This window comes from Folsomia candida, unplaced genomic scaffold (assembly GCF_002217175.1).
Source record: "Folsomia candida strain VU population unplaced genomic scaffold, ASM221717v1 Fcan01_Sc016, whole genome shotgun sequence".
Classification (NCBI taxonomy): Eukaryota; Metazoa; Arthropoda; class Collembola; order Entomobryomorpha; family Isotomidae; genus Folsomia; species Folsomia candida.
Window position 1 is genome coordinate 3,648,160 of NW_019091208.1, and position 16,581 is coordinate 3,664,740.

The 16,581-nt window shown below is 37.7% G+C and overlaps 1 protein-coding gene and 2 long non-coding RNA genes across 3 annotated transcripts in view; 2 read left to right on the forward strand and 1 right to left on the reverse strand.

Annotated features, from left to right (window-relative positions):
• Window positions 1-16,581, forward strand: part of LOC110856546 (neuroligin-4, Y-linked) — a 44,506-nt gene that overhangs the window by 18,828 nt on the left and 9,097 nt on the right. Inside the window, exons 8-12 of the mRNA XM_035857132.1 lie at window positions 11,928-12,036; window positions 12,515-12,590; window positions 14,809-15,026; window positions 16,017-16,063; window positions 16,158-16,228. Of these exons, the coding sequence (XP_035713025.1) occupies window positions 11,928-12,036; window positions 12,515-12,590; window positions 14,809-15,026; window positions 16,017-16,063; window positions 16,158-16,228 (521 nt within the window). The remainder of the gene's footprint in view (window positions 1-11,927; window positions 12,037-12,514; window positions 12,591-14,808; window positions 15,027-16,016; window positions 16,064-16,157; window positions 16,229-16,581) is intronic.
• LOC118437778 lies at window positions 9,577-10,515 on the reverse strand. The gene is made up of 2 exons (XR_004836341.1): window positions 10,418-10,515; window positions 9,577-9,679 (listed from the first exon to the last, which is right to left on the reverse strand). It is a non-coding gene; the product is annotated as an uncharacterized LOC118437778 (long non-coding RNA).
• LOC118437779 lies at window positions 9,703-10,268 on the forward strand. The gene is made up of 2 exons (XR_004836342.1): window positions 9,703-9,901; window positions 9,988-10,268. It is a non-coding gene; the product is annotated as an uncharacterized LOC118437779 (long non-coding RNA).

A 16,581-nucleotide genomic window follows, 5' to 3' on the forward strand; every position in this document is an offset into this window, starting at 1 on the left:
TGCGAGAAAACGACAGTGAAATCACGTTTGCTTCTAATGACCGTGATTGAAGGGAATAATAGAAATGAATGCGGAGTGAAATGAATGGGGAGCGAGGTTCGAATTCCTCTGGGAGCCGGGCTGGAACGATAGATAACTGCATAATATATGGGACGAATGATCATCTTTTGATTCAATCTGCTACGTATTTCGTTACGCCGTCCGTCACGGACGGACGGCGGCATGAGCAGAGTTAACCGCACGTGTGGGAATTCTTGACGTAGAAAATTATTCGGGATTCTATTTCTGCATCAATGACACTGAATCGTGATGGTGGTGAGTTTGTTTGCTAAAAATGTGCGCAAAATTGGGGAGAAAGTAGGGGAAAGCAATACCCTGGAGAGTGATACGTTACTCGAGTAGTTTATTATTTATCAGAGGTCGGGTATATATTTCTGAAAAATTGTTGAAATATGTATTTCATATTTAGGAAAAAACAAGAAATTTACGAAATATGAACGAAAAAAAAATTTCATTACGTATTGTTGAAATATTTACAAAATCTGTGTGCATTTTTTTACAAAATTGGTACCATATTTACGCATTTTCCAAATAATAGCGAAAATTTGTATGTCCCAAAACTTAGGAATATGAGCAAATATGTAAAAATATTTTGAAATTTGTGTTCTCAATGCGAGTTAGTTAACATACCCACAAAGTTAACCGTCTGCCGTCATCAAATGAAAAAGTCAAAAATAAATACATATCCGCCCTCTGACATTAAAACATAATTTGGATTCACATGCAGGGTTCGGAAAACCCCGGGGTTTTTCCGGGGTTTTTGGGGTTTTTGTGGGTTTTTGTGGGTTTTTGTGGGTTTTTGTAGATTTTGGGGCAGGTTGAACCAAAATTCTTTAAATTATATATTAGATAAAAAGTAATTTAATATACGATTTTGACACGCAATTTTAAGCGTTATCATTGAGTTGGACTGTTAAATCGAAAATTCATATTTCGCATGCAAACTTGGAAATATGCAATAAAACTTGGAAATTCAAGTCGCACATGAAAATTCTCAAAATTTCATGATGAATCCGTCAATTTAATTAGCATTGATTTAAGTTGTAGTTTAAGGGATTTTGTTTCAATCTGTCCCAAAATCTTACAAAAACCCCGGAAAAACCCACAAAAACCCACAAAAACCCGCAAAAACCCCATTAAGCATTAGGGTTTTTCCGGAGATTTGATACCCCAAAAACCCACAAAAACCCCAAAAACCCCAACCCACAAAAACCCGGGGTAGCGAACCCTGTTCACATGTTGAATTTACATATTTTCTAACCCTGACTCCAGTTCGTTTGACCCTTTGATGATTTATCTGAATCAATAATGAAACCATCTCTGTGAAGAAATCTTACCCATACCCTTTGACATCTTGGATTCGTCTTCTTAATTAAGTTGACGATGACTTGAACGTTACGAGACCACATTTACGCTCAAGTCTTGCTGCCTTCACGCATTTTAAGCAAGCCTGTTTGTAATTGCTGGGTTATTAATAATTCCAACCACGACCTCGTGGCTGATCGTGCGGTTGTCAGGAAGTGTTCCCTGCGTGAATGGGAGAAGGCTCATTATAAGTCATAAGCTCGTCAATATGTCAAAAGTTGGTTAGTTATCGATTCCTCGATAAACATGGGCGAGAATAAATTAAAAGCTTCACGTGAAACCCGCATTAATAACGGAAAACTATTCGGGCACAAAGTACGTACTACATACGTCAACTTTCAGTAACATTGCGTTTAGAACAAAGTCTAGCTCCATGATTTTTACACGTGACAAAAGAACTCTTGCATAAATTGGTTTCATTACGGAAACAAATTTTCAATCTTACAATTTTATTTTTAAACCTCGTCCCACGCAGTGTTTCATTTCTTGCGGGTTTACTACAGTTATTACACTGCAAGGCAAGTAAACACAAGAAATGTGAGATGCAAGAAACTGGGAGAAAGTGCAAGAAATATGCGCCATGTGCAGTTCAAAGTATAGCGGCGGGACCTATTTTTTTGCGCCGTGCATTTTTTGCAGGTCAAAATACCTGCTGCAGCTATTTCTTGCAAGTCGTTACTTGCACTCGAAAAATACTAATCGCATGTAAGAATCGCCTTGTAGAAATATCTCCATGTCACCCAGCTCAATTGTAAAAGGATTCAGTTTGCCGTCGATTTGTACAATTTATAAAAGTTATAAATTCTAAACAAAAACATACATTGAGTAACAGTAAAGTGGTGAAAGTATGGAGTAAAGTGGTGGAAGAATCAGCATCGCACTTCATTACCCTGTTTACATCCATCCATCTGGTAGAATGTTGTCTCGACAAATTTACATCTTATCTCATTTACATACTTTACACAAATAAGTGCCTCATGCTACACATACAACTTCCTTACTAAACTTCAACAAAATTTCAGTACAATTTTGCCCAGTAAATTTTTAAGAGGATAACTATTTCTAGCTCATTTTTGGGCATGTATGCAGTTCCGGACCCGCTTGTACACACAAGTTTGACTGCTGCATAATTAAAATAGGTTGGGAAAAGTCTCAGTCACGTCACTCACGTCGTTTCGTTGCCTTTCCCATAAATCCTGCGTTGCTCTAAATTCAACAATTCAAGGCTTTGGTGGGTTCGACGAGATACATCCAGTTTCGGTTTTAACACATGATGTTCACTCCATCTTTATGGGGAGTGAGTGAAACTAACTGCAACCATAAATTCCAGATTCAACACATTCTTTCTGCTCGGCACATTGTGCGAAATCAGCAAGCTTCTCGATTCTCATCAGTCAGTTTTCCTTGGTCCATAGTTTGCCTGGAAAAGCTGCCTCCTCTCGTCTCGCCTTTTGCCTAACTAACAATGTAACAATGCATGCTAAAGCTCGGAGGAATTGGGAAAGTGGAAACCAGATAAAGAATTGGATTCGTCTGAGATACGTGTGCAGGGGATGGATGGATGTGGTTGTAAAGTTCTCATGCGCCTCCTAAACCAAGTACTTTCACTTCTCTCTCAAGTCAAATAAAGTTGAGGTTTCAAATATAATGACGACTCTGGATTGGTGGTGGATAGATACGAAGAGCTGGGAAATTTGTATGTAGCAGAAATTGCACAGGTCCAATACTCCCAGAGCGATACTAAATGTGAGTTCAAGTTTTTTTAAACGAGATATTTACTTTATTGTATAAACTACAATACAAGGACAAGGACAAGGCACTTTTTTTGAAAGATTTGCAATTAATCAGAGGGCGGATATGTATTTACGAAAAATCGCTAAAATACGTTTTTAAATACTTAAGAAATATGTATGAAAAAAATACTTTTCGCAAAATTGGTACACATGGTCTGAAGTTATTTAGCCAAAAAGTTCGTCTCGTATCGTTGAATTTTTGTTACAAATATATGTATTTTTGAAAAAAAATATCTGAAATATTTCCAAATTTTTCAAATAATAGTGGAAATATTTATAAACATATTTATATGTCCGAAAACCTAGAAATATGTGACAATATGTGGAGATATTTTGAAATTTTAGTGATCTCTACAAGTTAGTTAAAACACACCCACAAACCAGTGGCCAGTGGTCATCATCAAATGAAAAACTTGAAAATAAATACATACCCTCTGCTCATAATTGTTGAAAGATAATTTTTTAGACTAACCCAAAATATGTACCCTTTTAATACACACTCTTTCTCCGCGATGCTTACGCCCTTTCATTCCTCCACTACTTTTCCCAAGGCATTCTTCTTCTGTTCTCATTCTCCTACTGCCCGGTCCGTCCGTCCGTCCCATTTCAAAAGTGGAGAAAGTGAAGACTCCAACTGACTGCGGGGAGACCTCTTGCTCGGCCCTATCTCGTTTTTCAACCCCGTCTTCCTCCTGAATGGCGAGTCCCACAAAAGTCTATGATTTTTCTTCTGGGAATAAAAAAAAGTCAAAGAAATCTCGTGTCATCCTGCTCCATCAAATAAATTCGGGTTTATTAGCTTACTGGATTCATATTCTAGCACAGGGCAGCAGCGAAGAAGAAACGAGGAAACCACACATTTGGGCAATCTATTCACTTGGAACATTGCTTCATGCACTTTTTGCTTTGCTTACTTGGCATTACTTTCATTGAATTGGAATGAAATCACAGAGTGGAGAGAAGAAAACGATCCGGATCTGACTCAACTTTCTCGTCGTCGTAGTCGTCGTGAGAAGAGCAAATATACGCGCGAGAGAAAGACACATTCCCAACTAAAGTCCGGCCTTACTTTCACTTTCTTTTAGGCGCAATGCACAATTTGTATGCGGGGGCAAATTGCATGTGAAGTGAAACTTGGTTTAGCATTACTTACGTGACATAAGTTTATCCCTGGTTAAAAGTTACATACGTGGATACATGAACGCAAACATTTCGTATGTCGTATTTAGTTAACTAACCACCCGACTTATATAATTTCCGAGGCGGATTGCGTAATTGTTTAGCAATTGTACGTATTAGGTAGTCTGTACTGTCTGGGATTTCATGGCTGACTGGATTAAGGTGAAGGTTTCGTTAGTATTTTGGGATGATTGTGACAAGATTGGAAAGTTAATTTAAAATGATTAGACTATTTTTCAATTCTGAAATTGCCTTACAGTGTTTCTGCTGCAAATAAGAAATAAGGGGGAGAAAGTGGTTTCTCGCAAGCAAATATTTTGACCTGCAAGAAACCCAAGGTACAAGAAACTACGCACGCCGCTATTCTTCATACTGGCACGTGGCGCATATTTCTTGCACTTTCTCACAGTTTCTTGCACCTCGCATTTCTTGCGTTTCTTGCTTTCCAGTGCAAGAAATGCAGAAAACCTGTAAAGAAACGTAGCACTGTTGCCTTCCAGTATTCATCTGTATTGAAGTAATAAATATTTAGCAAGTCATAGTCCTACGAAGGTAACGTTTGTGAGTCAGAAATTTTATGTACATGGTGTGCCCTTCAGTCGTCCCTAGACGCAGATATGACTCAACTCTTTATCACATATGGGACGATATTACGCGTTTTCTTGGCCGGAGGATGCATTACTGCTGCCCCGCTTCATTTCGACTGAGCTGCTTTCACTTCTGCCTGATTATTACCTAAACCCAGTTTTCATCTGTGTTTATGAGACTAACCAGCGAGACTGGTGGAAGAGGAGAAAAAAATCCAGACAAAAAATTGGATTGAGCAAATCCGAGCCAATTCAATGTCAACCTTTTTGCCAGAACTGACGAGAGTAGGAAAAGCTAACTAGACAGACAAGCCGGACAGAAAATAAGCAAGGCACGAAATCCGAGAAAGGCAGAATGTGGAATTACTTACATGGATAATAACAGTATGGCTGGAACCACACACTCACAATCTGTCATTCGTCCAACGTAATCTAATGCAATGAACTGTACCGCACTAAAAATATGTATTATCACATTATTTCTTACAAGATTGTGTAAGGTTACGTTAAATAATGGTACAAAGAAATGGGCATGATCATTATCAAGTTACAAGGGAGGTCTCCCAGCGTATGTTCTCCGATTTTGAGCAAACTAATGCGAATCAATCACAAATTTAGTTAGTATGAAATTTGCAAACGACACGATCTCCGAATTCGCAGGTTTAGCAGAGATTTTTGCATCCGAAGAGGAGAAAATGCGCAGTAAACTTTGATAGTGTAAAATTTGTCAACTTTAAGGCGCATTTTCTCCTCTTCGGATGCAAATATCTCTGCCAAATCTGCACATTGGGAGATCGTCTCTTACAAATTTCATACTAATTAAATTTGTGATCGATTTCGACTAGCTTGCCCAAAATCTGAGAGCATCCACTGGGAAACCTCCCTTATTAGTTAGATAACATTTTTTTCACTTTAACAAAACTACACAACCTGCAGCATTGTTATTGGGCCTCATATTTTTTAAGTGAAGAATCGACGCACATAAAGTTAAACTTTTACATTATCCTCCCCCGTGTTGGCAAACGTCGGAGAGATGATGTCTTCTCTTTTTTTGGCACTAAACTAAACGCAAACAGTTCCAACGACGACGGTGTAGGCAGACGACGACATCGAGAAAAGCAAAGTAGATCGAAACACGATTGAAATTCGACGGCCTGTTTCCAACGATCATCAGATTGAATCAGAATCAGGCTTGTTGGTTTGGTTACGTTCGTCTGGCGACGACGACGACCGGCTCTGTTTCCATTTTGGGGTAAATGCCAAATAACAGAAAATTGGAGAACGGGCCAGAAGCCAAAAAGTAAAAGCAAAATAACAAGTTTCCAATTTTAAAACATTTCGGGATTATATTCCGTCACGTGTGGGTTGGTGATGAGATGACCTGGGAGATACTTTGGTGCAGAAGTTGGGCTAGAAAGCAACACACGTTACAGTGCCCGCGGAAGCGTGGGAGCAATGTCCCCACGGTTATTCGAAGTCATCATCTCCCCATGTTATACAAACCCCTCCCCTATCCTGCAATGTTAATGTCCCCACAGTTTCCGCGGCCACTGAAACGTCACACTTCACAAGTTGCAAAAATTCTTGTAGAATGCCACCGATTTGAAGATTTATTTCGCTCGAATTACGCATTTTTCGGGGGACTAATCATGATACCGCATACGGATGATGGACTCAGCCTCGAAGCAAACACTTGTTCGTTGAGTATGATATTCGTAAGAAGCCCGATAATAAAATTGAGTGAGTGAGTGAGAGAGTGAGTGGCTGAGCTGATGGAGAAAGTCGAGAGATTTAAGACTGACGAGAAGGGGGAAACAAGATTTGGAAAGTCTGGAGTTGTCGTGAGATTTTGATTCTTCCGTCAGTCAACGTCAAGAAGGCTCTTTTCTGCTTCGTTACATTATATCAAAATCATCCAACCAAGATTTGCTTAATATTATTCTGATACCGCGGAAAAGAAGGAGGGAAAAGAAGAATCCAATCTAAGCAGATAGGTTTTAGATTGGAGAAAGTTTTGAAAAATGTCCACATAAGGAAGTACTTATACTTATACACTCTTATAAATCCGGGATTAAGTTAATACCGGTAGTGGTATTGAAAGTAATATTGTGTAGCACACTGTTAAAATCTTGAAGAGTCAGATATGTACTCCGTACTGGTATTTATTTGGTAATAACTTACTACCGGATTGGTAGTAGTTTGTTTTTGAGTGGTAAATTTTTCATTACCACAACATTGCTAAGCTGTAATGCCGATAAAGTCATATATGTACTCTGGTCAGTAATAATTGAATACTAGGTTTCTAAGAATGTTCGGTATTAAAGTTTTACCCCATTGGTAACAAAATGTTATGGGCGCTTATGCATAATTTTAATACCAAGCCGTAGTAACTTTAATATCGAAATCAATAATACCAGATTTCCAGATTTTTAACAGTGTACGTCCAAAATAATCCCCACCCAGCTTTCCATACCGCACAGATATTTAACTTATTGTTGGAAAGCGTCGGACGGAAAGAAATGTATTTTCGTCATGATTAAAAGCATTTTTATATCGTTTTTTATTTTTATTTGTTGCTGTTACTCTTCTCCTACTTGAGATTTATTTGTTGTTTCAAATCCAAAGGAGAAAAGGGGCCGCTATTATTCCACCCTTTTTCTACATCTCTTTTGCTTTCTCTCCTTTCATGAGACACACACAGGGAGAAAGTAAATGAGACAAAATGGAGAAAAAAGAAGAGAGCAAGCAAATACTGTCAATGGAGGTGTTCCAGCGGATGCTCTCCGATTTTGAGCAAACTAGTGGAAATCGATCGCAAATTTAGTAAGAAATTCGCAAAAGTCACAATCTCCCAATGCGCAAATTTGGCAGAAATATTTGCATCCGAAGAGGAGAAAACGCGCCCAAACCTTGAAAAATTTTACACTTTACAAATTTAATTCGCGATTTCTCCTCTTTGGATGCAAATATCTCCGCAAAACCTGCGCAATAGGATATGGTACAATTTGCAAATTTCATTCTAATTATATTTGCACTCAATTGACACTAGTTTGCTCAAAATCGGAGAGCATCCACTGGGCCACCTCCACTGTGAGCCGTCGTAAAATGGCTTTCTCTGGAGGAAAGTAGAGGGGAAAGAAGTGGAAGTGTGAGTAAGTGCCATGTGCCAGTGTGGCTGCATTTGGATTGTTTTGATGTTTCGGACGTGACATCCTCCGCCATCGTTGGACTTGCGAATTGTTCACATTCGCCAAAGGGTCAGTACATGCACTAGCAGAGAAAGTAAGTAAGTAAGGCCTAATGGGAAATGTGTTTTGAATACAATTTCACTTTTCAGAGTGCAAAGTTGCGAGTTTTGGTTAAACCGGTTCACAGTCTCACTTCGCTGGTTGCATCTTTCGTGACATGTTTGCCGGAAATCGTGCATATATATTTCTACTAAAAATTCCTGTGTACCACTTTCTCCCGTGTGGACTATATGTACTACACTTTAAATGACACTAAAAATATTTTTTTTTGCAAATTTTGACGCCGAATCAGTTTAATTTATAAAAAGTTCGATGTATAAAGTCAAAAAGATATTTTTAGCTTGTTTGCTTGTTTTTAGCTTTTTGTATTTGAAATATAATTCTACATTCATTTTATCCGGATTTTTATCAAATTTGAAATATTTGAAGAAAAATTAGTACAAAATGCACGTGTTGATTAATTTTATCAGTGTTTTACCAGGGCGCATAAACTTTTTGTTGTCCGTGGTTTCTCTTAAGGGGGTGATGCAGGGATGAGCATTTTTTCTAAAAAATTAAAAAATTAAAAGTTCGGGAATTGCATGCAATTTTCCCATGAATGTGGTTGTGTTTTAAAGTGTGTTTTACACTTTAAATCACACTAAAAATATTTTGCATATTGAAATTCGCAAATTGTTTTTTTTTAAATTTCGAAGTCGAATCAGTTTAATTTAGAAATATTTCAATTTTAGAAGTCCTGAAGATTTTTGATCTTTTTGAAATGTAATTAAATGTAATTCATTTATCCAGATTTTGATCAAACTTGAAACATTTGAAGCAAAATTAATACAAAATGTGTGGCTTGATAAATTTTATTAGTGTTTTACACTTTAAAGCGCATTACAAAGTTTTTTTTGCATATTTAAATTCGTAATTTTTTTCCTAATTTAGACGCCGAATCAGCTTAATTTAGAAATAGTTAAATATCATAAATCACGAAGATTTTTGGGTCGTAAATAATGCTATATAAAATTTACTAGAATTTTTATAACGCTTGAAATATTTAAAGAAAAAATTAATGCAAAATAAACGTCTTGATCAATTTTATCAATATTTTACACTTTAAATCACACTAAAAAGAGTTCGCATATTGTAATTCGCAAATTGTTTTTTTTTGCAAATTTCGAACCAAAGTTTGACATTCACTTACATCTACTCCTTCAAACTGCACTTTCTTTCTAATCAATTTCTTTCTACCCAAGAGCGAAACTCATTACGGGAAAAAAAACATGCTCAAAGCTCTTTACGAATAAGTTGCATGCACTCTTAGAAAATTCAATATCTTTTCATGAAGTAAAATGGAACGTTATGCGGTTTAAAGTAAACCTCACTTGATTCGAAGTAAAATGGTCAACTTCATTCAAAGTAATGACAAAACTCACCAAATGTGAAGTAAAACCACTATTTTCTAAACCATAAAGTAAGCGATTATACCATTTAGAGTAAGCAAACCCCATTTAGGATATTCTTCAGACGCTGACTTTTCCCTCGCTCTCATTACAACTCGCAGCTCAGCCAGTCAGTGCTGGTTAGTTAAATTGATAGTTAATTAATTAGTTAGTTAACTCATAAGCAAATAATGGAGGAAACGAGAAGGTTATTGCAACAATTTGGACGGGGACGCTGAAGGGTAAGAAATTCGCACAATTTGCATAATTTATACACAAATTTAATTTACATTGCGTTTAATTTTTTATTTTAATTGTCTTTAAACAGATGACGATATTACGGACGAGACTCTGTTAATAATTTCAGGAGAAAATTGTCAGGTTTTCTAGGTCATTTTAGGTCGGCTTTGGAATGCATTGTACAATTTGTGAGAACTTGGTATATCTTTGTTTTAAGTGCAAAACTAATTTTAAACCTTTAGTATAACATTAAAAAAATTATCTTAAGTTAATAGGGTCCAGCGTTTACAAATATCCTCACTAGTGGTTCATAATAAGGGTAATTTGTAATGCAATGTTGAATGTGAAATAAAATATATTATTAAAGTACTAATACTGCGGCTACGCTTAAGTAACTTTTCCTGGGGTCATCAAAGCAAGAAAGTAAAGTCATAATCAACGCGATTTAGGGTTACGGTCGTTACCCTATTGGGCGCTCAGTTACCCTGTGAATATTGTTACAGGGTAAAATGGCTTACTTTGTGGCCGAGAGAGAGCGATTCGCTATAAGTGGGGTAGTGGCACTTTGGAAGTTATATCGAGTTATATTTTACGTCATATAAAGTATGGATTTCTAAGAGTGTGTGAAAGTATGTAAGTTGAGTAAGAAAAGTTGACCCAAAAGTAGCCAAAAAAGTACTAAAAAGTGCACTTTTTTCCCTCACTCGTACACCCATACATACATCTTCCACTGCTTTGGCCTAATGTGATGTGGCTATATATTTCCGGCTGTCAATGAGCCTCCACCAGTCGGAGCGATCTTTCCACCATCCTCGCATCTCGTGTCTGTCTGTTGACACAGGCTTAGCAAGTAACTCGACCGATTTGGACCAAATCCGCCATCAGAGAAGAAGAACTTTCGACTTTTCGTCGATGAGAAATCTTCCCCTCTCAACTTTGACTTTCTTCTAACTAAGCTATTTCTTCTCTCCTTTGAAGATGTAAGCAAGCAGACGAACGAATTTGGTGAAACCAAATCAGACTTTTCATTTAAAGGCTTCACTTTCGTTCTAATTTCTACAAATTCCTATCACGTTCCGTCCATTTCCCGACTCTCGAATCTTCCTAGAGAGAGAGAAAGCTTCCTCGAGTTTAAGTGCGGACGGATGATGTGGGATGGATGGTCTTATTTTATCCTCGCCGTAAATTCTGTCAAGGTGTGTCTTCAGAATCTGCTAAACTTACAGATCAACTCGGTTTGCGGGATTGTCTCACATTCCTGCACACTCCATTTATTGACGAAATTGATGATTCAAGTGTGTAGTAAATGGACTCTGGCGTAGTTGTCATGTCAGTGGCTTATTTGAGAATCTTTGCAAGTGTTTCGGGTGAAAGTAACCACGTGCAAGAAATAGAGGGGAGAAAGCGGTTTTTTGCGGGTGTTTCGACCTGCAAGAAATGCAAGGGGCAAGAAACTACGCCCCTCTGCTATACTTCATACGGCGCGTGGCTGGATGGCGCACATTTCTTTCACTTTCTCCCAGTTTCTTGCACCTCACATTTCTTGCAAGTCAAAACAGCTGCAAATAATCACTTGCAAGAAATACCCACAAAAAATGGTTTCTTGCAGCTATTTTGACCTGCAAGAAATGTACGGCGCAAGAAACTACGGCCCGCCGCTATTCTTCATGCGCGTGGCTCGATAGCGCATGTTTCTTGTACTTTCTCCCAGATTCTTGCACCTCACATTTCTTGCTTTCCAGTGCAAGAAATGTAATAAACCCATAAGAAACGAAACACTGCATGGTTGTCAGTGGCGTGGCGTCAGATGTGATGTGTTTGTGGCTTATTTGAGAATCTTTGGTTAGAATAAACAAGTTAAGTACGTACGTAACGTAACATAACTGCTGGAGATTCGGATGTGAGTAGTAAATTGTCCGATTGCAAATATGTATGTATGCCTCGGCTAAATCGATAAGCCGTCTAGACAAATATATAATTCAGTTATCCGTGTGTAATCCAATTTCTCACCTCCATATCTTTTTTCAGGTCTTTTATTCCACCGAGTAATTCTCAGTTCTGGATCGGCATCTTCCCCCTTGGCATCCGATCTTTCTAATGGACCCGAACTCAGCAAACGCTTCGCACAAAGGGTTCGGTAAGTGAGGTGTTTAATCTAGTTAAATCTCATTTATGAAATTATAATTAGTTTTGAAGGGAATAAAAAATTACAAAATTATAATCAACAGTTTTGAAGGAATTAAAAAAATGCAAAATGTCATTGAACAATTGTGAAGAAATTTTTACAAACATACAAAATGTGAACCACAATTTTGAAGGAATTTTTTAAAAAATTACAAATTTTGAATAAACAGTTTTTCAAGAATTTAAAAATAGCTACAGAAGTTTAGAAGTAATCAACAGTTTTGAAGGAATTAAAAAAGTTACCAAATTATAATTAACAGTTTTGCAAGAAGTAACAAAAATTCAAACTTAGAATCAACAGTTTTGAAGGAATTAAAAAAATTACCAAATTATAACCAACAATTTATCAGGATTAAAAAAATTAAAAAATTATAATCATAAGTTTTTCATGAATTTAACAAAAAATCTAAACTTTCTCCTTTCCCTCGCAGGTGTCCCCCTGAACCTTCCTCGACAATGTTGGAGTGCCTGAGAGAAGTGCCTGTGCGACAGTTTCTTGACTCTGAGGTAGGTATTTTCACATCAAAGTCCTTCACTCCCTTCTTCCCATATCGGCTACATGTCAGTTCGAAATTCGATATGGATTTAAAAGTGAAATCTACACGCAAAATTCCTCTCTCTCTCTCTCTCCAAAAAAGGTCTCCTGACTTTCACCCATCCGTTTGAAGTGTGTGGAATGCTGAATTTTATGCAGTCCATCTTTTATATTACATTTTATTGCGTCCCATTCCTCTCTCTTACTCGCTCACCATGTAGGACACAAAATTCCATTTAAATAATGGAACATACTGGATAAATATTTTCATGGTATGAGTTTTATACGTGGCTGTTTTTTTCGGAGAAAGCAATTTTTTTATTACATTGCCCTGCTTTCTTCTTTATAAGTGCATACAAACTAGTGGGTACTTACCCTTTGCACAAATTTTATTAGAAAATGGGTTTATCACACATTAAAAGATTGTTACGTCTTGTACATAAATTTCTCATAATCATCGTCGTCGTCTCATGTTGCATGGTAAACTGGGTAGGACAAGGCAAATTGAAAGACTTGTAATAAGGCAGTGTTATAAGGAGAGGGCGGATATGTATTTATTTTCAAGTTTTTCTTTTGATGACGACGGATGGTCAAACTTTATGGGTGTGTTCGTTAACTTTCATAATTTCCATATATTGCTACACATTTAATTCTAGGGTTTCAGAAATAAATTTGTAAATATTTTCGCTATTATTTGAAAATTACGCAAAATTTTGAAGATACTTTGTTTAATACGCACATTTTGTGAATATCTCAACGATACGAGACAAAATTATTTTGCTCAAAGAAACTCGTCTACAAAAAATGCAGAGTATTAAACCCAGAAATACAAATTTTGCAAAACTTGTATTTTAGGTATCAAAATACAGATTCGGTAAATTAGCCGGATTAGATAGTTGTTTCTTAAATATTAAAATATTAAATAGTAAATATTAAAATACATATTTCAGTGAATTTTCGTAAATACATAAATATCCACGCTCTAATTATTAGTTGCAAATCGTGCAAAAAATTGTATCGTGTTCAGCAATAGACATATTAGGCAGAAATACTGCGAAAATTTGTATTTTCTTTGGCGTACACATTTCGTAAATATTTTGTCATTTTTCCCTAAATATTAAATACATATTTCACCTCTTTTTCCTAAATACATATCCACCCCCTGGTTATTAGGGCTTGTTAAGAAGATCCGCTCTTGGTTAGTTTAGTGTCCTCGGTGTTTATGGGAGCAGTCGTAGTAAATACTGGTCGTGAGCCCGAGTCGAGATATATTATTCATAAATATTGCCGTGTAAATTATTCATACACAGTTTTCAATGCATTCCATTTCGTTCGGAGGAGGCATTACAGCTTACCAGAGCGGATTTATGTTTTCGTTTATTGGTTCCGTGGTTCTTCCAACCGTGTAGTCGAGATGGTTACCATGTGGTCTGGTCGGATGGAGCGTTACTGAGGCAGAATTGCTCCCACTTTTGCATATGTACAGCGTGGTCCTCGAGTTCATTGCGAGTAATTTCATGTAGGTCAACTTCATCTCGAGCGACGAAATGGGAGCATTATTGGATCCGAAAATGGTACTCTTTTCACATCTGAGCTCCACATCCATACATTATTATGGTCGAGCAGGAGTACAGCAGTGGCATGAACATGGTTACACATTGGCAAGTTAATTGTGCTTGAAATCAAGGACTATTAATTTAATGGAGCTTCGAAAGCAATGGTCACTACTGCCCTGTCATTAATTTTACAAGGACTATTATTATACATAAATTTGAGGCTACATATCCGTTCAGCCAAGTGGCCGCGGAAGCTGTGGGGACATGTGGGGACATTAACATTGTAGGATAGGGGGAGGGAGGGGTTTGTATAGCATGGGCAGATGATGGGGCATCGAATAATCGTAAGGAACATCCCCGCGGCTTCTGAGAGAAATTTGGTAAAAGGAGAAGGACAACTCATTGTCAGTGGCCGCGGAAGCCGTGGGGACATCTGGGGACTTTAACATTGTATAATAGGGGGGAGGGGTTTATATAACCTGGGGAGATGACGGGGACATCAATAACCGTGGGCACATTGTCCATCGGTCCCCACACTTTCACCCGCGGCCACTGCATCCACACCCATAATTTGTCGTATCTGCCTCATAATAAAGTTTTACTAACCATTTTTTTCTCTTCTCTTCTTGCCCAGTTATGGAGCTTATTTGGACCAACTGGAGACGGGATCGTGGTGAAGAATGAGGTTCCTTCGGACAATCTAATAATGAACAAGGCATCTCATTATCCCCTTCTGTTCGGCGTGGTGAAAGTGGAAGCCCTGCCCAGTCTGAGCAATCACGATGCGTCCTACGGAATGGAAAACGAGCGGAGACGAGAACTTCTTAGGTTGTTCATTAACAAGTATTACAGGTTGGTGGACCGTTTCATGTGCTTATCTCTCATCTTATCTGTGCTATAGTATATAGACCAGTTTGCTTGCTTATATTTGGTCTTCCGTCCTTGGATAATTTGTAATTCCAATTCGCAATTTGGCCAGGGGAACATGGAAACTCGTTTTGGGTCGGGATCTTGCCTGATTGCGTTCAAAATTAAGCTATTGACTTGCAAATAATTATCAATTATAGAAATCTCATTATTCCCCAGGCTCATAAGGTCACCTAGCTTTTGAAACGGAGTAATTAAGGAAATTAAGAGGAAATAGAGACCACTACATCAGTATTGCACAACTAAATAACTATGTTTCCAGGCAGCAAGAGTCCTGATTGGACTAGTTTCTAATTATTATGCACCGAGTGGACGGACGACGAAATGCTTTGATGAGTCGAGTGGAACTACACAGTTGTTGTTCTGACTTCATTAAAATGTTGTTTCCCTTTGATGGCAATGGTACTCGAGTCTTTGTACGGCTACGTAACAGCAAATCTTGTTTGTTTTATTTTTTAATTTTTGTCATTGCTTTTGGTATTATGTAAGTACACTCTTAGAAAACTGGTGTTAAATCATTACTGACCGGAGTATATATGTGTATGAAGTAATGTTGTCGTAATGATGGATTTACTACTCAGAAACAGACTATTACCAATCTGGGAGAAAGTTATTACCAAATCAATACCAGTACGGAGTGTATGCACTCTTAGAAAACTGACCGGTGTTAAATCATTACTGACCGGAGCACATATATTTATGACTCTACCAGCACTGGTAATTACGGGAACTACCGTTTAGTAATTTTGTGGCAATGAAAAATTTACCACTCAGAAACAAACTCCCACCAATCCGGTAGGAAGTTATCACCAGATCAATACCAGTACGGAGGGTATATCTGATTCTACCAGATTTTTAACAGTGTATGATTTTATGTAAGAAAATAATTCATTTTGTGTACTTTCACCTTCGCAGGTTTCATCGTAACGAAATTCTCGCGGGTGCAATTCACGAGTATACAGGTGATGATAAACACTTTTATTTTGCATGCGTGACACCATCCGGATCCTGATAAGGTGAAAAATGTGAACATTGTGTCGTCGTTATTGTTGGCAGACTGGGAGAAACCGGTTCAACATCCGCAAAATGTCCGTGAAGAAACTCTTGACGCTTTGGGCGACGCTCAAGTAAGTTTTGTTTCTTCTTCTCGCTCGCTGCAGGGGAAGTTTATCGTATTCCGTGCAATTTATGAATATGGAAATCACCTTCGCCTTTGAGTGTTTCATTATCGCATTAATTTCTGCGCATACAAGTTTTACTTCCATCATTTATTCCTCTCCGAAGTGCGTACCTTCCTTCGAGAAGGGTTTCGTTTTGGAAGTCCAAAACTATGGCTGGACATCGTCTAAATGCATCAAAAACTGTCCAAAATACGTTTTGCAAATGTCCAAAAGCGTCCAACATTGGAAAATGGGGCAAAATGTTATAAGTACTTAGATAAATAGATAGATTTATTTATTTCTCATCTGATATGGCCGAG